This window comes from Gopherus evgoodei, chromosome 6 (assembly GCF_007399415.2).
Source record: "Gopherus evgoodei ecotype Sinaloan lineage chromosome 6, rGopEvg1_v1.p, whole genome shotgun sequence".
Lineage (NCBI taxonomy): Eukaryota > Metazoa > Chordata > Testudines > Testudinidae > Gopherus > Gopherus evgoodei.
The window spans coordinates 31,472,817-31,498,516 of NC_044327.1; the positions used below are offsets into that span (position 1 = coordinate 31,472,817).

The window sequence follows — 25,700 nt, forward strand, 5'->3', positions numbered from 1 at the left end:
CTAATTTATTTACACGAGTGTAAGTGAGAGGAGAATCAGGTCAAGAACTGAGAGAGCTCCTTCCAACAAATTAACACTTTGCCAAGGACCAGAAATCTACCTGAAGAGGGAGCCAGGGGTACCCCCATTTCAGGGCTAAATTTGGTGTTTTAAAATACTGTTTCATGTAGCAGATTTACTCATAACTAATTATTTTTGTTAAATTCCCCCACTGGTGAGTGTGGATCTATGGGTTTGGATTTCCTGGTTATCTGGGATACCCAACCAAGATAGCTACAATTTAAATAAGGTAGCTATGAGGCGCTTTACTTTTCCAGTGTTGTACCCAAAGCAGGGCCGGCTCACAACATTTTGGCACCTGAAGCGGGGAGCTCATCCCCCTCGCTTGGGCCAAAACTTTGAAAGGTCTTAATTCTGCCTTCTTCCTGTTCTACTCCTCTCATGGTACTGCTCTGCTACCTACCCCAATAAAGGAGAACTAATAACTTAAAATGCCTTGTTCAAAACTTTTAAGTAACACTTACATTTGCTGCTCAGATGTTTGAAAGTTAACTTGTCTGCATAGTAAACACTGGTATTTTTATCTGTTTGAATAATCAAAGTGGTGTTTTCCGTGCCTTCTTGTTTGGGAAGATTTGAACTGCTTACTGAAGGTTCACAGTCTGGGCCATCTCATGCTCTAGTTCAGGGGCAGGCAGACTTTTTGGCCTGAGGTACACATTGGGTTTCGTAAATTGTATGGATGACTTGTTAGGGGAGGAGGTTGTGGCCCGGCCCCCACCTCTTATCTGCCCCCCCAGGATTCCTGTCCCATCCAACCCACTCCTGTTCCCTGACAGCCCCTTTGGGACCTCTGCCCCATCCACACACCTGCGCTCACTGTCCCCCGCCACCCCATCCACCCCTTCTACTTGTCCCCTGACTGCCCCAGGAACCTCTGCACCCTGCCACCCCATCCAACCCCCCTTCCTTCCTGACTGCCTACCCTCGGGACCCCTGCCCTCATTCAACCCCCTGTTTCCCCCTTGACTCCTATCCACACCCCCGCCCCTGACCACCACCCCAAACTCCCCTGCCCTCTATCCAACCCCCCCTGCTCCCTGCCCCCTTACTGCTCTACCTGGAGCACCAGTGGCTGGCGGCACTACAGCCGTGCCACCCAGCTGGAGCTGGGCCATGCCACCACCACACAGCACAGAGACAGGATCAGGCCGGGCTCTGCAACTGCACTGCCCCAGGAGCTCACAGCCCCGCCTCCTAGAGCATTGTGCCAGCAATGGAGAGAGCTGAGGCTGCAGGGGAAGGGGGCAGCAGGGAAGGGGCCAGGGGCTAGCCTCCCAGGTCAGGAGCTCAGGGGCTGGGCAGGATGGTCCCATGGGCCGGATGCGGCCCTCTTACCGTAGTTTGCCCACCTCTGCTCTAGTGAGATGGTTGCAAGGCCGACCAGCCTCTCCTGTGTAGCATAGATGTGTTTTTAGTAACTTTAGCCTGGAGAAGCTGCGTTCTTCACTGGCAACTCTTACAGGAAATGTTAGAAGTACACCTCTACCCCGATATAATGCAGTCCTCGGGAGCCAAAAAATCTCACTGCCTTATAGGTGAGACCTCGTTATATCGGGTTTGGTCTGGTACAGCATACTGGCGTCCCTAGAGGTGATTTAAAGGGCCCGGTGCTCCAGCCGCTACGGGGAGCCCTGGGCCCTTTAAATCACCGCCAGCGCTCCAGCAGCAGCGCTTGGATGGGGATCTAAAGGGCCCAGGGTTCCTCACAGCGGCTAGAGCCTCTGGCCCTTTAAATCACTGCTGGAGCTCTGGCAGCAGGGCGTGGGCAGTGATTTAAAGGGCCCTCGGTGCTCCACACGAATTTGGATACAACGCAGTAAAGCAGCGGGGCTTGGGTGGGGCTTTGAAGGGCCCGCGGCTCCCTGCTGCTTTACCGCGTTGTATCCGAATTCGTGTTATATCGGGTCACGTTCTATCAGAGTAGAGGTGTATGTGCAGAGCAACAGAAGTGTTTGAAAGGAGGGTGGTCATCTTATTTGTGCATATATATTCCAGAACAGCCTTTGGAGTTGATTCTGCAGAAATGTATCTTGAAAGGGCTTTCACTTTATCACCTAAATCACTCGCATCAATATCGCACATGTCGTCATGTGTCAACGCTGTCTCTAGTGCCCTGCACTGCTTGTGTAGGTTTTCTTCAGGTATAGTGAGGAGTTTTGGAATATCATACAACATCCCAGATATACTGCTGTGTTCCCTGAGCTCCATGAAACATTCTTCAACTGACTGTATTGCACAATCTAGCACCTGCTTAAAGAATTCAACTTTGAATTGTTGTTTGGGGTTTCTTATGGGATTATCCTGTGCCTCATAATCAAAATATTGTCTTCTTTGGTGACTCTCTTGTATTCTTGAATGGGTGGGAAAATAGCTTCAGTGCGAAGATCCTCTACCAACTTCTGTGCACTTTCAGAACGTTTTGAAATCCCTCATCTGACCGCTAAGACTGTAGGTATGACTTTGCTTTGTCCAGTTGTTCCATTGCTCCAGATATATCAAGGTGAACACCTTGGAGTCTCGTGCTTACAACATTTATTTCAAACAGTATATCGTGCCACAACACTAAGCCACAAAGAAATTTGAAGTTATGCATGTTTCTCATGATTCCATTTCCCTCTGCCACTGTTCTCCCATGAACAGCTCCTATCATAGCATTATCCTCCATAATGGCAACTATGGCATCATCTATCTTCCTAATTTGGTGTTTGATAGGCTTTATTGCCTCCACTCAACTTTCCCATCATGTGGCACTCAGTGGTTTCAGTGTCAGAGAGGATGTTCCCAGATGTTACTTCAGAATTTGCTGTTGATGCAGAGAAAAATACATAGATGCTTTGAATTACATTAAAAAATTCAGCAGCCTCACTAGAAGCTGATGCTGCATCACTGACCACCAAGCTCAATGAATGAGAACTTCATGGAATGATAGAAGCTTAAGGGTTTAACTCTCAGATCTGTGTCTGCACTCCTTGTTTTCTTTCCTCTCATGTTAGCACCATTATTGTAGCCCGGACCTCTCATGTCAGCTATCACAATTCCCCTATCTTCTAGCTTTTTAAGACATACATTTGTCATACCAGCTCCTGTAGTATCGTCAATAAATTCTAGAAAATGCTGTCTGACCGTCACCATTGTAGGGATATTTTCACTAGGTTCTGTTGTTGTTACAAAAGGCACCATTAAAGTCATTTGTTCTGTATGGCTGACGTCAGATGTGCAGTCCAAAATAACAGAGTAATATCTTGCTGACTTCAGATCTGCCACAATCTTCTGTTTGAATTTTGTTGCCAGTAACTGTATGATCTCATTTTGAATTGTTTTTCCAAGGTAGTGGTGTGTGTGTGTACATTGCTAGGGTGGTGACTCTTCTTAGATGCTCCTGGAGTACAGCATCAAACTCAGCCATCCTCTCTACAAATTTAAGGAAGTTTCCATTGTTTGGCACATACAGCTGATCTGAAGTGCCACGCAGTGCTAGGTTTTGGGTTGCAAGCATTCTCACAATGGCAATGAGCCTTTTTAGAACATTTTGTATCAGTGTCTCTTTACCGGCAATCTTTTCTTGATGTGGATCATCTATGGTGGCCTTTAACCTTAGTCTCATCTCAAGCTCTTTCCACTTATGGAATGCTCTCTGACGATTTGCTGCCTTCTCATGGCGTGCCAGATTTTTCCAGTCCTTTGCTCCTGTAGACCCCAATGTGGCTGGAACATTAGACTGGAAGAGTTTGCAACAAAAACACTATGCAGCATTCTGGGGTTTTGAGTACATAAGCCCTAGCCTCTCCATTTTGTCACCATTACGGATTTCATGCCAGTAATGTGTTGGATGGAAACGTCTATTTTCATTGTCTTTGGGGAACATGACGTTTTTCACTTGCTGTGGCCCATATAGTACAAGGAAATCCCTTAGGCTACTGCTCAAGTGGGTCCACAGTCCTGGATCATCTAGACTTAAGGAACTAAACTCAGCAGCAGCTGTTTCTTGTGCCTCCACCACACTCTTCTCTGATCTACACTTTTCTTCAGGATGGTGCATGGTTACATCCATTTGAGATGGAGATATGGATTCTGCAGTAGCTGCCAGGTCACCTGCACTCTGACTAACTGGAAGATCAGGCATCTCCTCACCACTCACATCCTCACTGGGGCTGGAAGGCTCACTGTGAACATTTGTGTCTATGTATCTCAGGAGAGCGACTTCCTGCTTAGATAGAAAAACTTCCTTTGCTTGCTTTCTTTTTCTGAATGCTGCCCTAGAGGGGTGTTTTCTTCTTTCACTCATGGCTGCTGTTCTGTGCCAGCTATAGTGGCTCTCAACACTCAGTTGAAGGGGACAAATAAGCAGGCTGGTAGCAGGGCCTGAGTGAGGGAAGATATCAGTGCCTTATGGGCCTAACCGGCTCCTACTACTTCAGTTGACTGCCTGTTCTCCTCAAGTGGGTTCAGGGAAGCAGCAGGAAACAGGAAGCTCCCTGAGAACCTGGTGTTAATCAGTCCAGGCTCCTGGGGGTGCTAGAGAGGTACATAAGAGGCCCCCCCTCCTCTCTCCCTGGAGCTCCTGGTGCTTTGTTATTTCCACTCACCTTTTCTCCTGCCTGCCTGTTATGTCTCTTGTGCCCTCCTTCCTCCAGCACATCACTCCACCATCTCTGTACATCTAGAGCAGAGAGGAAACATATGCACCAGCAGCAGACCCAATTTTCTACACTCTGGGTCCTAGTGGTGTCCCCCCACCCCCACCACACACACAGGCTGTCACCTGAGGCAGCTGCCTCAGTTCACCTTATTGTAAGGCCGGTCTGACACAAAGCATGCTACACTTAAGTCTATTCTTAAAACAGTGGTCTCTATCTATGTTCCAGACAGCCAAGGAGGAAGAGATTACATTTGTGATTATGATATGTTAATACAAATTATAATAAGGCACAGGCCTGGGAGTCGGGAGTTCTGGGTGCTACTCACAACTCTGCTAGATAATTCTCGTATGATCTTGGGCAAGTCAGTCATTTTATTTTTCTGTGCATCACTTTCTGCAGCTGTGAAATCCAGATACTTCCCTACTCCACAGTGGTAAATAAGGTTATGTTTTTATTATTGGTCACATTAATTCATGGCGTCCACGCCCTTTTCAGTTCTCACTTAGAAGGCCCTAGAAGTGCAAAGTATTATTGACATCTAGAAAGCATTGTAATAGGTACGTTAAGATTACCTAAAATCGGTAGTTCTGTCCAGTGTTCTAGTCAGTGCTAATACTCAGTGATTTTACAATCCTGTAGACAGAGCACTGCACTTCCTAAACCTCACCTGTTACATTGCACTGCTGGCTGCATTTTTAAATGAGGTCGTTTGTGCTGGATATGTCTTTCCAAATGGCAGGCTATACTCAAGCCTTTGAAAGTCAAGTCTTTGATGTATTTTATAGGGATAGGCAAGCATATTAAAGTGTACTTTGTTAGCCTTATTGAGCTCTATTGCTATTACTAAAGCTGTAATTTCATCTCTAGCTTCTTATAATTTAACTGCTTTAGCATCACAGTTGATGATGACATCACAGGAAGCCATTGATGAGCTGACAGCCTTTTATGACCCAGTAGTGTATGATTTTCTCTCTCTCTCTTTTTAATGTGTAGTATAGTCTGTGCCCATAAATGTTAAAAAAAAATTACCAACAAAAGAAATCACAATCCTCTGGTTATCCACAGATCAATTACAATGGAGTCCAGCAGTACAAACATGTTTGCATTGTTATACCTTGTACTCTGAACTCGAGCAGAGGAACAAAACTGTATGGGTGGATGGTCAAAGTGGGAAGAAAAAAGTGGCAGCTCTTGTGATGCAGCAGTGTAAATTTGTGCACAGTGGTTATATTGTAAAATACAGTGAATGCTGCAGAAAAATTCTGATCACCAGAATACTAAATACAATAAACAATTAAGATTAATTTAGACCTCCCTATAGTGGACTCTGCTCCTTGCATCTCCTTGGTTCAGCTGCTTTTCTTTCTTTTTAATGATTGCAGCAAGGCTTTTTCAGGAAAGTGAATCCTGCTCCATGCTCTCATTGCACTGTTAAAATATAGACATACCTAGCAGTAGATTAGGGGTTACCAGCTCAAATGCTGATTTGCAGGTGCATACAATTATGGACTGCAGTGCTCGGAGCAATTGTTAAAGTCAATTATAAATCAAATAAAAGGAAGCAGGCAAAGCCAAAAACTTCATTAAAATGGCTCTGCAAAAAATGCTTCCAAGCTAAAAATACAGCAGGATATTCTGTGTTCTGGGCAGAAGCAGCACTTGGAAACAAATAGACACCGACATACACAAAATACGTGTGGATAAAATACCCCGATGCAATAAATGGCATCAGATTCAAACAGCAGAAGCTGTAAAACTCTAAGGCATGGGGCTTTAAAAAGATGGAGGGTTATAATATATAATGGGGAATATAGAAGAGTGTAGGGTGAAGACCCTACAATAACTGTGATTGCTCCAAGATGCTAGATGATGCAAAATTAAGGACAACTGAACAGACAGGTCAAATGTACTCACAAAATAGGGACTATCTAATGAGAGCAAACTGAATCGGTGACAAACCGAGACTATGGGGGAATGGGACTATAAGTTTCTTTTGTGAGGACGCGGGAAGGCATGATAGCCTTTTCCTTCTTCTGTCTCCACGCTCCTGTGGAGGGGAGGTAGAATCCCACACCTTCTGTGCTTTATAGTGCAGGAGTCAGTGGTGGTTGGCATAGCTCAGACTGTCACAAAGATTTATTTAAAGGACAGGCTTGTGCCTAAATGCCTATGCTGGTCGAAGCACTGGACTGTGACTCAAAGTATGAGGTCAACTCCTGGATCTGCCAGAGACTCTCGTGTATCATTTACTCTCTCTGTGTCTCAGTTCCCCATCTGTAAAAACGCTGTCTTACTTCACAGGGCTGTTTTGAGACTAGATTTAGTAATGATTGTGAGGTGTTTCAGTTCTGCACTGAGGAAAGCAATATATTTAAATAGATAGACCAAACAGAAGCTGACCTAACAGTTCCAGGCCACAGTGGGACTTGCAGAGCTCCCTGGCTCAGAGGAAACTGAGGTAGGGGAGGGACATGAGACCTGAATGCCTGGAATAAAGGTGGATCGGAAGCCCCAAGAAGAAAGGCTTGGGTCTGAAGAGCCAGAGGTAACTGTAGCGTGTAAGAACTTAATAAATTAAAATAATAAATTTGGGACATGTTACTTCACATACTTTGGGCTGGCAAATGAGTTATTGGGAGAATCAAGAGAACTGACAGCAGGATGCCTACCACAGAATACCTGAAATGAAACTGATTCAAAACAGGCTTGCATGAACCCTGAAAACCCATACTGTCCACTTTCACTCAGCTTTAGGCCAAATCCTGTAACAGTTATGCTGTTGGTTTTAGTGGAGCATTGTGGATTTACACCAGTGTAACTGAGCGCAGATTTTCTTTCTCTTCTCAAAAATGGAATCCTGCTAAGATAGTGGATTCAAAGTGCTTTCCCATTTCCACACAGTGAAAAGTGTTGGTAAAATTGGCTTGATGACTGTGATGCTCATTGACATCAGCAGGAGAAAAAATGAGTGCTAAGCCTTGACTCTGCAAAGGTTTCAGTTTTGGAATTTGGATTTAGAGACAATCTTGGGACTATTTGCTCTCAAGTGAGTGGAAATCAGGAATGCAAAAGAGATGTAGAGTTTTTCAAAATGAAAAATTTCCACCCCAAAAAAAAGTATTGATGGAAAAAATTGTGGCTACCTCAAGGTGTTTTTCCCCCAGAATCTGGGGACAGAGCTGGATCCGGGCTCACGTGTTGCAGGAGAGTAAAGGCATTTTTATAAAGCAAACCTTGGAAGACTTTTCTCATGGATGGTCCTTCATTATCAGTTGTTTGCATCTCCCACCATTTGCAGGGCAGAGAATCCTGATCCTGCCCATCAGGCAGATGTATTTGTCTGGAATGTCACATTAGCCTCATGAGAGGTTGAGAGGCATTGATGCTGTTGGTCACGTCCATTTTTTTCACTAGCCTTATTACTCAGGGGCGGTCTTTGTCCCACTTGTTGCCACTTATTTCAGTTAATATGAGGTAGGGTCTTTGGCTTTCAGCTCAGTTATTTAATATAACATAGGCTTTTATCCAATAAAATGTAGCTGCACATATAGAGTTGCATGATTAATTGATCCCTTGATGCCTAAAATACAAATTGAGGGCATGATTCTTCTCCCATTTACATCAGTGTTTGACTGTTAAAGCTCCATTTCCTGCAGTACAGTTGTTCCAAGGAGGAGGAGTGCTGGAATGGGTTACCTAGGGAGGTGGTATGGTTACCTAGGGAGATGTCTAGGAAGGAGTATGGCAGAAAGAGATCTAGGGGTCATAGTGGACCACAAGCTTAATATGAGTCAACAGTGTGATACTGTTGCAAAAAAAGCAAATGTGATTCTGGGATGCATTAACAGGTGTGTTGTAAACAAGACACGAGAAGTCATTCTTCCGCTTTACTCTGCACTGGTTAGGCCTCAACTGGAGTATTGTGTCCAGTTCTGGGCACTGCATTTCAAGAAAGATGTGGAGAAATTGGAGAGGGTCCAGAGAAGAGCAACAAGAATGATTAAAGGTCTTGAGAACATGACCTATGAAGGAAGGCTGAAGGAATTGGGTTTGTTTAATTTGGAAAAGAGAAGACTGAGAGGGGACATGATAGCAGTTTTCAGGTATCTAAAAGGGTGTCATCAGGAGGAGGGAGAAAACTTGTTCACCTTAGCCTCCAATGATAGAACAAGCAGCAATGGGCTTAAACTGCAGCAAGGGAGATTTAGGCTGGACATTAGGAAAAAGTTCCTAACTGTCAGGGTAGTCAAACACTGGAATAGATTGCCTAGGGAAGTTGTGGAATCTCCATCGCTGGAGATATTTAAGAGTAGGTTAGATAAATGTCTATCGGGGATGGTCTAGACAGTATTTGGTCCTGTCATGAGGGCAGGGGACTGGACTCGATGACCTCTCGAGGTCCCTTCCAGTCCTAGAGTCTATGAGTCTATGAGTGGTGGAATCTCCTTCCTTAGACGTTTTTTAAGGTCAGAATTGACAAAGCCCTGGCTGGGATGATTTAGTTGGTCCTACTTTGAGCAGGGGGTTGGACTAGATGACTTCCTGAGGTCCCTTCCAACCCTGATATTCCATGATTTTATGATAAGATAAGCCAGTCTTTCACAGATGCATCAGCAGCAGCAGGTCTTCAATAACCTGAGTGTTGGCACTGAGTGATGAAGTTATGATCCCTGTTTGGGTTTGGACTTAGAGCCCCTAAACTTGTGGTTTCAAAGTGGGGTTCCAGTTAGAGAGAGAAACTGAGAATACGGAAAAGATTTGCTTTTTCACCTGTTTAGCTGAGGCTGAGAATTTCTTCTGCTCAGCTTAAGGGGAGAAATTTATCTGTGTTTTATTTAATCGTTTCCTGTATTTTTACCATATTGAAACTGTTTAATCCATCAAGTAAAAATTGCTGCTCTTTGCATGGCAATCTTTCGCACTGAGAAATTAAATATGGAACTTGATAACCTCTTAGTTATTAACATTATGATTTCTTCCAGTATTTTTCTGGTTGCTTATAAATACATTTTTGTTACAACATAATAGTACATTCATGGTCACGATTGTATACAGGTAGGAATTGTTCACTGTTCTCCAACATCTGCAAGAAACACAAACAAAACCATATGTTTCAAATATTTCACCAAATACCTTTTCCATTTATGTGCATGTGTTGCAGCAGTTTGAGCCTGGTGCTGCTCCAAAATCCTACCACTTATCTTTTTTTATGTATTATGGCAGTTTTTTTTCTTTATATATAAATGTGCTTTGACTTAAATTAGGGGCTGGGGGCTTCTCTGCCAGTACTAAACCCTAATCATTATCATCAAATCACAGGAGCCACAATGTTTCCAGCTTTTAAATTGACCATGCTGTAATCTGTGATACTATTTATTTCAAATGCTAATATGCATTAATTCTGCTGACTTGATGTCCAATCCTACCAGTCCTCCACAGGCGGAGCTCCCATTAGCTTTGATGAGAGTTCCATTTGCAGAAGCGTTTCACTGATATTGTGACATATGAAAGCTGTTAGATGACAAAAGGGGTTCCTTTAGAATGTTCTCTATTCAAAAATCCTTCCGCATCATTTCAAAGGCTGCTTTATGCTGTCCAGGCATTCTTCATAACTGTTAACACTAGAGATGGGCCCAAACCATAAACTTGAGTACACCCCTCTCCTGAATTCTGGAAGCATTGGAAATCTGAATCTGGCTGCAGATGTCATTACTGCAAATGGCCATCTTTATACTGGGCCAAACACCAGCTCTGCCTCCCCCTATCCTAAGAGTTTTTCAAATCCAGATCCAAAGTGCCCAGCTTGAGTCCTTCTCTAGTTTAAAACCTCTTTTCTCTTCCTTTTTATTTATTAAAGCTTACAGTTGATATTTTTGACAGTTTCAGCTGATTTGAGGGTTGCTCATGACTGTTTAGCTTTTTTTTTGTTTGTTTGTTTTAATAAAAAGAAGGGTCTTGTTTTGGAAAAGCAAAAAAACATACAAAGAATTATGTGGATATCAGAAACTTTTTACAAGGGGAAAAAATGCACAGCTTTGCAGATCAAAGACCTGAGGAGGCTCAAATGTGTGGGTTTTTTTTTTAATAAAGTCAGGTATAACTTTCAAAGCCCAAACTGGGTCCAAAGGGGGCGGGGGGAGGGAGCATGCCCTTTTCTTGCAATGAGCTCCACACAGGGCCGGTGCTTCCATTAGGCGGCCTAGGCAATCGCCTAGGGTGCCAGGATTATTGAGGGGGCGGCATTTTGCCAGAGGGGGCAGCAGGCGGCTCCGGTGGAGCTGCCACAGTCATGCCTGCGGGGGGTCCGCCGCTCCGCGGCTCCAGTGGAGCTGCCACAGTCGTGCCTGCGGGGGGTCGGCTGCTCCTGTGGCTCCGGTGGACCTCCCACAGACACCACTGCGGCAGCTCCACCGGAGCCGTGGACCAGCGGACCCTCCGCAGGCATGACTGCAGCAGTTCCACTGTAGCCGCGGGACCAGGGCGCGGGGCAGCGAAATTGCCGTGCGCCTAGGGCGCTAAAACCCCTAGCACCGGTCTTGGCTCCACATAGACACAAACAATCATGTCAAAATCACAAGAATTGGCAGCACTGCACAGGGATCTGCGTGAACAATGCTCACTGTAGGATTGGGGCCTTAAGTCCTTTCAGTATTATTATTTTTATAATGCCATAAGTATGGCTGGCACTTTGCAGAATAGAGTGAGAAATTCCCTGCCTTAAAGAGCTACAATTAAGGGTGAGATCTTACAAATGCTTGTCCCTGGCACAGTGCTTAGTATCATGAGTAGTTCTAGTCACTTAATTGGGAGCACACATGAAAGTAAGTACTATGTGGTTAGAGTGCTTGGGAGACCAATGTTCAGTTCCCTGCCTCACTATGCTTGGACAAATCACTTAGTCTCTTTCTCAAAAAGAACAGGAGTACTTGTGGCACCTTAGAGACTAACATTTATTTCAGCATAAGCTTTCGTGGGCTACAGCCCACTTCTTCGGATGCATAGAATGGAACACAGACAGAAGATATTTATACATACAGAGAACATGAAGAGGTGGAAGTACGATACCAACGGTAAGAGTCCAGTCAATTGAGATGAGCTGTCATCAGCAGGAGAAATGGCTGTTACTCTGAAATTAGTCTCTTTCTGTACATCAGTTCCTCATTTGTAAAAGGGGGGAAATTAGTATTTCCCGACCTCACAGGGCTGTTCTGAGAATAAATACATTAAAAAGATGCTCAGATACTGTGCTATTGAGGGGCCATATAAGTACCTAAGATAGGAAGCAACTGTTTCCAGAATTGTAAAATATGCAGCAGTTTATTAAGAATGGCAGGGAAAGGAGGCTGAAGACATTCAGATGATGTGGTAGCTTCAAAGACTAAGGGACTTGCTGTTAGGGTTACAAAACTAATTACTTTTAGTATCTCCACATATTTCAGTTGTCTGGAATGAGCACCATGAATGTGGGCAATACACAGCATCTGACAAGCTGATGGCTAGAATTTCCACTGTGTGATTAATTAGGTATGAGGAAGAGGGGGAAGGAAGTGATTAGGGAAAAGCAGTCAGTTCATCTGGAGACAAAGTTAAAGGTGGAGCATTAAAGAAATGTCATGATTATTCTTAAGGAGACCTTGATAGAGATGTGATGTCAGGGCATTACATTGTGTTAGCTCACAGATTGGCACTGAAGTTGAGGTAGAACCCTGTGCTCACCTTCTCAGTCAGAAGAAAGATGCTGGGCTATCAGCAAGGGAGGAGAGGTGTTAAGCGTATGTGAGGGAGAATGATTCTAGAGCAATGGAAGGCCAATCATGCCTAAATGTAGTGATGGAAATCTGCTTGTCTATTGTACCTGAGATTCCCCTCCTAAATAGGATAGAAAAGCAGTTTTGTGTTTTCTATTGCAGAATTTAGAGAATAATACTGAGAATATATTTAGAGAAAGAGACTGAGAATATATTATTGCCCTTATATAAATCCATGGAACACCCACATCTCAAATACTGCGTATAGATGTGGTCTCCTCATTTCAAAAAAGATATACTGGCGCTAGAAAAGGTTCAGAAAAGGGCAACTAAAATATTAGGGGTTTGGAGAGGGTCCCATATGAGGAAAGATTAAAGAGGCTAGGCCTCTTCAGCTTGGAAAAGAGGAGACTAAGGGGGGATATGATAGAGGTATATAAAATCATGAGTGATGTGGAGAAAGTGGATAAAGAAAAGTTATTTACTTATTCCCATAATCCAAGAACCAGGGGTCACCAAATGAAATTAATAGGCAGCAGGTTTAAAACAAATAAAAGGAAGTTCTTCACGCAGCGCACAGTCAACTTGTGGAACTCCTTACCTGAGGAGGTTGTGAAAGCTAGGACTATAACAATGTTTAAAAGAGAACTGGATAAATTCATGGTGGTTAAGTCCATAAATGGCTATTAGCCAGGATGGGTAAGGAATGGTGTCCCTAGCCTCTGTTTGTCAGAGGATGTAGATGGATAGCAAGAGAGAGATCACTTGATCATTGCCTGTTAGGTTCACTCCCTCTGGGGCACCTGGCATTGGCCACTGTCGGTAGACAGGATACTGAGCTGGATGGACCTTTGGTCTGACCCAGTATGACCATTCTTATGTTATAATTTCCCTGTTTTGATATTGTGACTCAGATCTGAAGCATGCTTGTTCAAGATGTTTGGCTAAGCCACTGAGTCACACCCTACCAGTGGAAAACTGTGAATATAATAAAACATTATTGTGAAGAGTGCAGTGCAAGTTTTATCAACTATTTTAACATTTCTGTTTTTCTTTCTCTCTCCGTGTGTGTGTGAGAGGGACAGAGAGAGAGAGCGGGGGGGGGGGAGGTGTCTTTTGGCTACCAAAGGTTCAAGAACTGTTACTGCTGGACAAGGTTGTATGATAGGCAGTAGAAACAGCCACTTCACACAAGCCACCTCCCTGATGTGCCACTAACTCCCTTAACTGTAATCCAGAGGAATTGTCCTATTTCTTGATATCAGGCTCATTGGTGGATATGCTGAGAACCTTTGAAAAAGGCCCGAGCCAGTTATAAAGCAGCATTGCTGGTGGCATTATGATACATGCAGGGGATTGCTCCAACTTCACCAATTCAATCAGTGCAGTCACGTCTCAAGAAAGAAGAGAGACCATTCCTTTTCTCAAATGTTCCTGACATTTTTGAGGGTGAATCAGACTGTAGTTCTTCAAGGTTGGGTTAGAATGTGTCATATGATTTAAAGGTACGCCATCAGCTTGAAATCTAGTCAGTTAAATATAGAGGCATATATTGCTGTGTTCTTCAGTCTGTACCTCACAGGGGTGGGGAAGATAAATATATTAATGATTGTAAGGTGCTCAGTTGCTACGCTGATGCGGGCCATACAAGTACCTAAACTAGACAGTCTCAATCCAATCCCCAAGCTTCCTCATTGCAGGTTACCGGTACTAGGTAAGTTCATGGAGGATAGGTCTATCAATGGCTATTAACCAGGATGGGCATGGATGGAGTCCCTAGCCTCTGTTTGCCAGAAGCTGGGAATGGGCGATGGGATGGATCACTTGATGATTAGCTGTTCTGTTCATTCCCTCTGGGGCACCTGGCATTGGCCACTGTCGGTAGACAGGATACTGGACTGGATGAACCGTTGGTCTGACCCAGTGTGGCCACTCTTATGTACTATTTGGAAATCTTTTTGGCAGTTATTCTCAGCATAAAGGCCAAGGACCGAGTGGGTCTGGAGACTGAACTATCTTTTCATCCCTAGAGGCCGTCCTTACAGGTAAAAGCAAGATAACCTGCACAGTGCAGAGTAATATGTTTGTTCAGTGGGAAGTCATTTCTTCCTGTATGGAGTGCTTGCACAAAGACTATGCATCACTTAAGCCCCAAGAAAGGGTTTATGTAGGATTTAAGAGCTGTGTCAGCCTTGCGCACAGGGGTGAACTGTACTTGCAGGAGATTGTGGTCCCCACAGCCTTTAAATTCATTCTCTCTCTCACTCACGCACACGCACACACACTTGATAAGCATTGGCTCCCTCCCACTTTCCATGGTTATGTGAGCATCCAACATCCCAGAAACAAGTCCAGACTAATAAGAGGCAATCTAAGAATAACTGCTAACTGAAAAATAAAATGAAATAAAAAATGTTGGTTGCTGCAGATCTGATGGGGAAAAAGGGAGGTTCAGCTTCAGGAAGAGGCAGGTGGCTTCTGAGTGAAAACTGTAACATACTCTCCCCAGGGAGATCAACTCCACAGTTTAGTTCACTTTCCTGCTATAAAGCATATTGATGTTACCAGCTTTCTCCTTCCTGGGCTAGTGTTTTTTAAATTAAGCATTGTTAAAATCTGTACAGCTTGGAATGATGTTTCAGACAATCCTGACACTCTCCTTCATTTCTGCTCTCCTTTCATATAATCTGCCATTGCTGTGCAGTGCTGCTAACCAGGACCCCTGCTTACAAACATATGCAGACTGCTTTAATTTAGACACTTGAAAGGGGAGAAAAGGAGTGTAGTTAATGGTCAACATGGATACCAGAAGTGGTCATTTTCAGGGCTTGTGAGTGGATGCTCTTCACTTGTAACTTGGAGCCCAATCCTGTGTCCACTAGCGTTAATGGGAGTTTTGTTTTTGAGTGATATGGTTTCAGGATTGAACTGAAATGTCTATGAAAGTTAATGCTATTGCAATGCAAGAATTTGCATGGACCTTTACTTTGGATTTGATTCATGTGAGTTTCCACTCCCTGAGGTTCACTTTGAGTTCTTGGTTCAAATTCAGAAATTCAAAGCCAAACTCTCAGAACTGTGACATTTCACCTGGCTTCATGTCAAAACCATGGGTTTTACATGACTTTGTCTTGGAACCAAAAATGGACCTAAGTTTCTGAACCTGGTCTGAGTTTTAAATGTGCAACAAAATCTAAAGTCATGTGAGTTTTGCACCATTTTCTGTTTCATTATGAAAGTCTTGGACAGCTTTGCTATTAAAACAAGCTCTTTTTGACCAAATCACATTTTTTTAGGCATCTGAGGATAGCAGGCAACACCATTTGGCCGCTATCAATATATTTCTTCTGCCGTGATTTTGCGTGCAAAATTCCTATTGACTTCAATCAGAGTTCCATGCACAGAACAATGGTGGGACTATAAATTGTGCATGTGTAGGCTCCGGTTTTACTAGCATTAGAGGATGTTATTTGCCTTTTGAAAGTCGTCTTTAAAAAAAAAATGCAACAACTTACCTTTTCCAAAGCTGAACACGGCATTTCAAGAGTCAGTAAATCTGGGATGGGCATGTATAGCATCAGTATGTGCTTTTCCACATTAACTGTTTGTTTGCTACCAAACAAGTGACTATATTATTGTGTTTGGCTTCAGTCAGAAATATGAACTGGAATTTTAAAGGGCATGCCCATCTCTAGTTGGTACATCCCTTGCCATTCAGGTAGTCAGGAATTGAGTGGTTTGGTTTTGAAAAATAAAAGCAGAGTTTTGTGCATGTCTGGAAGCATTCTACTGAAATCGCTTCATAAACTCTACTGCAAGCCATGTATTAATCATGACGGTGTTGCCTGGTAGTTCAGTGCCGAAAAATTAACTCGTTAAGAAGAGGCTGCTTTTGAAAATGTTATAATTATACACCAAAAATGTGTGAACAACATTATTAGGGTTGCAAAGTCAAGCACTCAAAAAAATTGGAAATTGCAAAATTGAGGGTTGCATAAGCAACCTCAGTTTGGTCCCCTTCTGTGTATGCATTGCGATACTATCTTTAATTACATGATTGCTATCATAATATAGTATAGTGCATAGGCACAAGATGGCCGAATTAAGGTTGTGCAAGCCGTCTAGATTCTGGCATTTCCTTACTTTTGAGTACTTGATTTTGCAACCTTAATGATTTTTTGTCATAGTGTTTTTAAACTTGTGTATTTTCTTAGGTTTTCTTTAAAAAGCAAACTGAAAAAAAACAGAAATTCCATATACTGATACCCACGTGGCTCACCAGCAGGGCTAGAACCTTTAGATTTTGCCCGTTCTCCCTCAAGGTTTACAACATTTGCCCTTTCCCTGTCCATGTTCCCACCCCTGGCTCCTCATCCCAGTCCCATTCTCTTACCCTAGCCAGCCTGAGTCCCCCATTCCTTGCCCAAATCCAAGTCTCACCCCTCTGGACTTCTGTTTCCAGTACTAGCCTCCTTGCCCAGCTAATCTGCTCCACAAACCCTCCAGCTTCCAGTCCAGTCTCTTCGCCAAGCTAGTCTAGATTTTCTTCTTACATCCTGGCTCCTCATCAGATCTGTCTCCCCTTCTCCCTCGCCCCCATACATGCACACATCTCACTAGTTTTCAGTCCCAGTCTCCTTGCGATTGACTGTATTCTCCCTTCACAGCTACTCCTCCTTTCCTAGCTTCCCCACCTTTCTTCACATTTCCCTTCCTGACTTCCAGTCCCTGTCAATTTGCCAAGCCACTTCCAGTCTCTCTTCCCCCATCTCCTGCCAGCCTCCAGTCCCAGTATCCTCCCCCAGGCTCCTTATGCCAGTTTCCCCATACACACCTGCTCCCCTTCCCCCATCCCCATACCCACCCCTGGTCCAGCTCTTGTCCTGCCCGCAGGAGAGTCATTGGGAGCACTGGCGAGGCCCTCCTGCAACATGGAGGAGAAAACTGCCTCCCTTGAATGCCGAGAGGACAAGAACTGGACCAGCTGTGGGGAGGCTAGGAGCCAATAGGTAGGTGGGGAGGTATGTGTGACCTATAATTTTTTTAAAAAAAAAAGCTTATAAGATGGCAGACTTTCAAGAAGACAGCAAGAGGCCCATCACAAAGGCCACCCACATGGCAAACGTAAGGCCCTTGCTCCAAACCAGAAGGTGCTAGAGCTATTGAAAGAAAAGGTTGCCAGAAGTTTTTAAATGGACAAAACAACTTATTTGCCCTTATTCTTGTTGTCAGCAATGGCTGATCCGTTCTGGCTGAAATTCTCCAGAAAGCTACAGCATGAGGCAGATGCCCAGGAAATTTCTGCCTAAAAACATTTAAAGTTTGGCAAGGTTGTATAAGCCACTGAAAACAAGGTATTATGATGGGAAGTGGCAATCATACTAATAGGCGGTGATACTGTGCTCTAACAGGTACGTATAATAGGCATCACAGACAGCAGTGAGAAACTGGTCAATATAGCTCTGGTCTGGTAGTTACCTAACTCATCTGTTGAAGGAGCTAAGCAAGCACAACCCTCAGTCGGTATCTGGGGCCCTTTTGAATATGGATAATTGAAATTGCTTTTCTTTAGGTGATGGGGACGTTTTTCTTCATTCTTTGTTTTACAGACCAGCATCTTTACCAGCTGACTTGGTTACCACAACATTGCAGCTATCATCCATGTAAAGCAGGAAATTCTGAAACCAGTTTAAAAACAGATTGTGAATGACAAGAGGTGATGGGGTGCGGGGAGAGATGCTCCTCTTTGGCAAAGTGGCATAAAAATGATTTGCACAGTCTATGTTCCCTTAAGGAATACATGAGGACCTTATTTAAGTAGAATTTATTTTTCTCTGGCAAATTTCTGTTTCTTATGATTTGTGCCCTTTATGGCATGTGTTCTGTATTGACACAGATTAAATTTCTCTCCTGAATGGAACAATGCACAGTTAGAAGGAACGCGATTGTACTAGCAAAAGCCACAAACAGCTTGTGGCAAATAGAGGACCAGCTCTCTTGAGCAGGGTTAACTAAAGGCAGAGCACTCCCTTCAGCTTTGCCATTTTCTCTCTCTCTTTCTCTCTCTCATTCCTTCCCCTCTTTCTTTCTCTCTCATACTTTCCCTGGACCCTTGGCTTTGTTATTCTGCATGTCTGATTAGCAAGAGCCTGATTGGCTGGCTGCCTGCTCAGAGAGAGATTCCATTCAACTCACCCCCCCCCCCATCCACCCACCCTTAGTCAGGAAACGTGAGCAGAGCTGATGGAAGCTGATAGGCAGGGCTGAAGTGTTAGCACCAGTACTGGATGTGACAGCAGGCAGAGAAGCACTTAGCAGCTTATTCAGTGTCCGATTCAGATTGCGGCAAGGATCCAAGCATGGAATGCTGCAGTTGGGCAACTGCTGGCACCCTACTCCTGGCGTCTCTGCTCCTGGTAAATGTCATTTCTTTTATTTAAATACTTAACTGTTGCAGTCAAGAGATCCATTTTTCTAAATCTTTAAGACCCAGGTAAAAAGAAATGATTCTGCAGGTATCAACCCCTCTAACCCAACACAGGTTCTAGGGGTATGTCTACACTGCAATTAAACACTCAAGGGTGGACCGTGTCAGCTGACTTGGACTCTCAGGGCTTGGGCTGTGGGGCTTTAAAACTGCTGTGTAGAAGTCGAGGCTCCAGGACACTATGAGGGGTCTTGTAGTATAGGTTGCTCCAGGTAGAACCAAAAGGTTAATGTTGGCATAGGTTATATAAACTGGGGGGGAGCGAGGAACTGTGAATGATGGATTGAGTGCTTTGAATTTGGACAACAGCCTTTTTTTCCCCTGTTGAAATCAAACTGTAAAATGTTGTAGTGTTCCTGGAAACTTATGTACTAGGGGGTTGGGCTTTTTTTCTTTTTTAAAAACTATTTTTTCCTCTGTAAAGGCAGAGAAACCAGGTACAGCATGTACTGGGACTTCTGCAGCCAGCTCGGATTATCTCTGATAATTACTGTAAGTTATTAGAGAGACAAGTTAGCTCTAAGTTTTGGAAGCAAAATATTTTTCTGTGATCTCAGGTGTACATTACAGATGCAACATTGGTGGCTATTGTTTGGTGGATGTTTATTTTATTCTCTCTCCCAAGGAGACTGATAAGATGCTCTGCAGCTGAACACCAGTGCTGCGTTGTTTGATTGAAAGTAAATGTTCCATTGTGACTCATACTTAATTTTATGAGTATGAGCTGCGCGTTTACTCTCCAGAAAGTCTGCAGTGAACACATTAGTAGTAATGCACACATTTTTAACAGGAGAGTGTCATGGGCATGCACGTTAGCTGAGCTCATGTGAAGGTTAGATTAATTTGTAAATAGTGATTGAAAGCAAAAACTCTTGGTTTTTTTTAAACATTAATTTACAGCTTTGACTCTAATGCAAAGTGCATATTTTATATACTTAATTACTGAAGAATCGTTATTTTATTCCAAAGTTCATTATCTATTTTCAGATCAAACTGAGCTTATATCTTCATATGCTTGTGAATGAAACAAAATGTGCTAATTATTGTACGCTAATGTTAATGTTGATAGCCACAAGAGTATCAGAAACAATATATCCCTATTCAAAATGCATGTTATGGATCTTTGTCAGGTCTCAATAACAGCTATTCACAGGTCATTAAATATGAGTTTCCAAAATAATTGTAAATATGAATATCTTCCACAAAAATAATTTTGGTTAAAAAGGCTCTTTCAAAAATAAAATAAAATGTAAACCACACATTTAGAGAGGCATGCACATGCTCTCCTTAACAAATGAAAAGTTTAGTAGCCTGGCAACTGTTACGCATTATGAGCTAGATCCTGCAGTTCTAACTTAAGGAAAATCAGTAGGAGTTTTTCCTAAGTTAGGACTGAGTAAAAGCTGTAGGATTTGACTCCAGGTTAATACCCCTACCCTCACCACTTGGTACTTACTTCACTCCACTGCTTGTGAATTGTGCACTCAGTCCTTAATTCATGAAAATAAATAGTGCATTCTGCTGCCAACCATTATGCATTATATTTAATACTATATCAGTTTGTGTGATTTTTTTGTGTGTGTGTCCCTTCCCCATCAGAGATTTTTAAAATAAAACTCTTTTTGTGCCTTAAGAATAGTGACATGAAACAAGCAAAAATTTCGTTTTCGGAGTTAGGGCATTTTTGTCTCAGTCCTCACTTAGGCAAATCCCTTATTTGGTTTCACTGAAAGTTTTGACTGAGTAACGACTACAGGATTTTTTTTTTTTTTTTTTTTTTTTGCTTCGCCACTTGGGGCAGCAGAAAAGCTGGAGCCAGCCCTAACTGTGAGAGGTCTTTACTACAGCAGGTAGCCCCATTGACTGTAATGGGACTGCTCCTGGGAGTAAGCAGTTTATATCCAGTAGAATGCCTTCACGGGATCTGTCTCTTAAGTCACTTAGCGCACGTGTTGCTGTGTGTGATGTGTGTGCAGCAAACCCCCCTGAAAGAAAAGCATGCTCAAGGCGAGAGAATGGCTTGGTCTGCATGGGTGCACCAGCAGGGAGGGTTGGCACAGTCCAGATGCAACCTCAGCCCTTGCATTGCTGGTGCTAAAAGAATGGAGGAATCTAGAGCCAGCTGTGGTGCTAGTCTCCCTGCCTCCTCACACCAAGGAGCAGAGCCAGGACAGACCATTAGACCAATTTGCACCCTCTAAAAAGATGTAGCAATTGGTGTTGGTGGGTGCAGTCCTCCAGGGTTCTTTAGGGTCAAGTCAGAGCAAAATCCTTTTGACTTCAATGGGATGTTTTCCCTGAGGAAGGACTGCAGGGTCAGGTATTTAACTTGTTAACTGCCCTGGAACAATGCGCCCAGAGTCTCAGTCTGTAAGAGTTAAAGCAGACTTGATACTTACTTAAAATATATATTTTTCTCCAGACTAAAATGAGATATTTGGGGAATTTTGCTCATTGTCCTACAGACTATTGCATGCTAAGGAAGTTGTAACACACCTCTTTTGAGGGGAAACAAAAATGCACAGGCATTCTCTTCCAAAGATTTCCCTTTCTATTAATTTAAAAATAAAAACCCATCACAAGCAAACCACAGTGTCTAAGACCAGCCATTGACATGTGTTCATCCAAACCTGAAGTCAAGCACTTCTTGTCAGAAAGGCATTTAATGAAATTTGCATTTGCTCTTTGCTTCTTTTTAGTGGTTTTTAGCTCTCTGGCCTGCTGTTTTGGTAATTGTGCAGGAATAACACTAGGAATTATAATAAAGTACATGGGTCTGTAGAATTTTTTTTTTTCTGTCTTCATTATACATTATACATGGAAACTAGTCAAGCACAATAGTCCATTCCTTTCAGGTTCTCTGGCACTCGACTCCTCTATTATCTAACTTGATCTGTCTTGGATGACTATAAGCACAATTAGTGTGTGCACTGAATGTTGAATTCCTTGTTTACAGCTGAATGTAGAAAGCTTGACTCTGTCATTCCTCTTCATGTGCAGAGATGTCTGTCTATCACTGTATGTATGCCCATCTGTTTCTGTGTTTATAGCTGTACAAGGATGGATTGTCCAGCCTGGACTCCAAAACTGCACATGTACACTTTCTATGCACTCTCATGTGTGTGGGTAAACTGGCATTTGAACGTTCCAACTGGGTAGTGGCACGCTGAACTACACAGTTTGTACATACAAATGCAGGCTTTATTCATGCAAATGAGGTGCACTCAAAACTTTGCAGAGTTTTGGCCTTTGAAAACCTAGCCAGTACACTTTAAATCTGAATGTTTCACATCTATATACACAACATACCATTTTCTTTATATGAATGGCTGAGTCACTTGTAAGTGTGTCTAATATGTCAGTTTCTTGATATCTTGTTCTAGAGTTTCATGTCTAGACTCACTTTGCTGAACTTTTCCAGGTTGCTTTTCCAAGTATATCATTTACTGTCCCTCTATTCACTGAGGGCAAGGATTTGTGGGAACTGCTGTAATCAGATGAACTGAGTTAATGGTGGGATTTTGTTCTTTGGGCCCAAAACTTACTCAGGCAAAATGCCCATGTGGACCTGAATAAAGACTATTAGGCTAGCTCAGTGGTGTCACTAGTCTCTTGAGGATTAGGGGCTGGGTTCTTTGGGTGGTTTTCTGTCTTTAGCATAATTCTTACGCCTGATGAGAGAAAATAAAAAAGACCAGGCAATAAAACACCTTAAAGAATCTGGAGCCTGGAACATATTTAGCCATAATCATGTTGGTCCAGAAACTGTGTATTAACTGAATGAACTAGTCAATCAATAATTAACTTAATGGACTAATCAATTAGTGTAATGCTTGAACAGTCCACTCACCAGGAGGAACTAAGAAACTTTTTGAGGAGAATTCTACATAATATATGCTTTCATTTAAAGAAGTCTCTAGCTCTTATAGTTGTGAAGATAGCCATCCAAATGTGAACCAGGGCTATCTGGTTCAATGCTATCTGTCTGAGACTGCAGACAGCTGCATTGCTTCTGCTGCTGCTCTTAGCTGCTTTCTCAAACTGCTGTACAGTCTGTTGGCAGCAGTGAAGCTGATTTAAAGAAAGAAACAATCAAATCAATTTCACTCTGCTACGGCATTGAGCATTAGCAGAGGCTGGCACAGAAACAGAGGTTGGGAGAGGGATAAAGTAGCAAGGTCATCCCCATATCAACAATCAGGAAGCCGATGCAGGGGTAGAGTAGTGAAGACACTTCCCATCAGTTGCTGCAACCTGTATGCTCCGGGAACAGAGAGCAGCAGAAAGAGAATGTTCCATCTTTCTTTTGGTAGCTAGTGAGAGTTGAGGAGGAAGCCTTCAAATGTATCTAAAAGCTAGTAGACAGATTAGAGTCATCAAAATAGGGCTGAGGGACAGCACTTGGCTAGGAATCGCAACACCTTCCCCTTTTCTAGTAGTTGTAGAGGAGAGCAGTTGGCTTCTCACATGGCCATTGCCTTGGTCAGTGGGAATCATCTTTCATATGAGTTGCTGGCTACTAGGTTTAGTCCTTTAGGTTTTAGGTGTCTGGTAACATTTCCAAACACTGTGTGTGGGGATGCAAGCATGGGCATGGGGTGCGGAGGAAGAGAGAGTGATATGGGTTAAGTTAGAAAAAGGCAGTACAATATAGAGAGGATACAGAAAATATGGGAGGAGGTAGAAAATATAATGTAGGAAAAGTGAGAGTGAGCAAATAAAAAGAATACAGTGCAAGGAGAGAGAAGGAAAAGAAGAAATAGGCAGAGATGATAAATCATGAAAAGACACACTGTGATCTATTAGAGATTCCAGCCCATCTCTGCTTAATGATGGAGAAAGCTTTGCAAAGGGTAGTTAGTGATGAGTAAGACTTTATATGGGTGGTTGGTGATGACCAATGCTTGTCTCAACCTGAATCTTTGAGATATCAACCCCTCTTATGGTTTGCTCCCTTCTGACAGGAGTGCCAAGATTCCACTGTATATCAGAGCTTGGGAGATTTGCCGTTGAGGTGCTGGCGGCCCAGCAGAGAAACTGCTGCACCTGCTGAGATTTCCATCTTTATCAGTGAAGTTAGAGATGTCTTGGATGGACAGCAGAGAGAGAAAGGACTCTGGAACAAATCCAGATCTTAAAACAAAATATTGGGTTTTTATCCGGGATTGGGCTAAACTTTGGTTAAACCCAGACATGAAGGAGTTGAGGGGAGAGTTAGAAGCCTCCTTGTGGAGCAATGTTAATGATTGTGCTACCTCTCTGCATGGGTGGAAATTTCACCTATATGATCAAAACATGATGTTGCAAATACATTTTGATATCTCTGAAAATTGGGGGATATTACCTGTCCCCATACACACACCTCAGCATCAAGAAGGTTGGCTTTTTCGCAGAGCTTTGTAGGAACTTGGCAAATGTAATGCCCGTATGTTCTTACTCCTTGACTTTCACCTTGAAGTTTTGGGTTTGGGAAACCCTAAAAGTTCAAACAAAGCCTCAGCTAAAGCCACCTAGCATTGCTAGTTTCTGCTAAAACCCATGAAAAATTCACTGAGTGTCACGTAGTTTCCACCCAAATATATACCCTATTCCAGGTTTTCTCCAAGTTGCACAGCAGGCCTGAGGTTTTCCGTTTGTAATAAAATCTGAGGCTATGTGCTGCTTTGGACTGCACTATGGAAATCTAACATAGCTTCTGTATCCAGTTACCTGTGAAGAAGTAGTTACATATTCATTCTGGAGGAACACATCCAGAAGAGGATTCTTGTGGGGATTATGTTGTGCTGGAAAGATTGAATGCCATTTAATGGTGCTGCAATGTCATTCTCAAATGCTTCACCTTCCTATCAAGAATGAGAGAGAAAACTCTGCACATAGGTGTAATTGCAGTGTGTCCCATGACCGGACATGGTTAGTTGGTGTTTAAACGTCTGCACATCTCTACACAAGCTGCAAATATTATACTCAAAGTAGTGATGCCAAAACTAAATGGACATTTGTAAATGTGGTGCTAGCCAAAAACTGATTGTCAGCTGGTGTAAATCAGTTTACTTCCCTTCACTTCAGTGGTGCTATGCTGATTAATACCAGCTTAGGATCTGGGCCTAAGTATCTTCTTAAAATACCTATGTCAAGTGAGCATTGACATGTGTAGCATGTCCACATAGTAGAGAGTATCCATTTTTTAAAAGTGATCACTCACAATTACCATGATTTGTATACTGTGTAGTGTTAGATTGTGAATCGTCTTATTGTGGAGACATTTTATTTCATAGAACAACTTGTCTGTAAGTTGGGGGTTCATCATAACCTGAACTTCACAGGCCCCCTGCAATCCATTGAAACAATCTGGAACTTTCCTTCTATTTCACTATCCATTGTCGTTTCACCGTATCAGACTTCACTGTACCCAGATTGTGCTGCATTTCTCAGAAATGGATAAACACTTTTATTTCCTTTAAACACACTGGTTAGAATTTCCTTTCACATGTGAGCAGCCTCTCTCGCCTGCCAGATACAGACGTTGTCCCAATTTCTTGTAAAAATAACCAAAATAGTTGTGGTGAAATCGGAAGGCATTATGGACGGGTGACCGGGGAAAAAGGAGAGAAAGCAGTGTATGTAGCATGTGAGATTTATTCTGCTTATGAGGCAAGCATCTGCAGAACCCTCTAATAGTTTCACCACCTGTGAATTATTTGGATACATCTCATAAGCGGGTTCCTTTTTCTATTTGCGTAGAGAAATAAGTGGTATATACAC

General features: G+C 43.0%; 1 protein-coding gene across 4 annotated transcripts in view; it reads left to right on the forward strand.

The window, feature by feature from the left end:
* ADAMTSL1 (ADAMTS like 1) overlaps positions 1-25,700 on the forward strand; it is a 692,925-nt gene that overhangs the window by 405,566 nt on the left and 261,659 nt on the right. Inside the window, exon 1 of one of the 4 annotated variants that reach the window (XM_030566856.1) lies at positions 18,716-18,867. The exons of the other annotated variants lie outside the window; for them this stretch is intronic. Coding sequence (XP_030422716.1) covers positions 18,811-18,867 — 57 coding nt within the window. The 5' untranslated portion in view covers positions 18,716-18,810. Of the gene's footprint in view, positions 1-18,715; positions 18,868-25,700 lie in introns of those variants that run through there. 4 annotated transcript variants of the gene reach the window in all.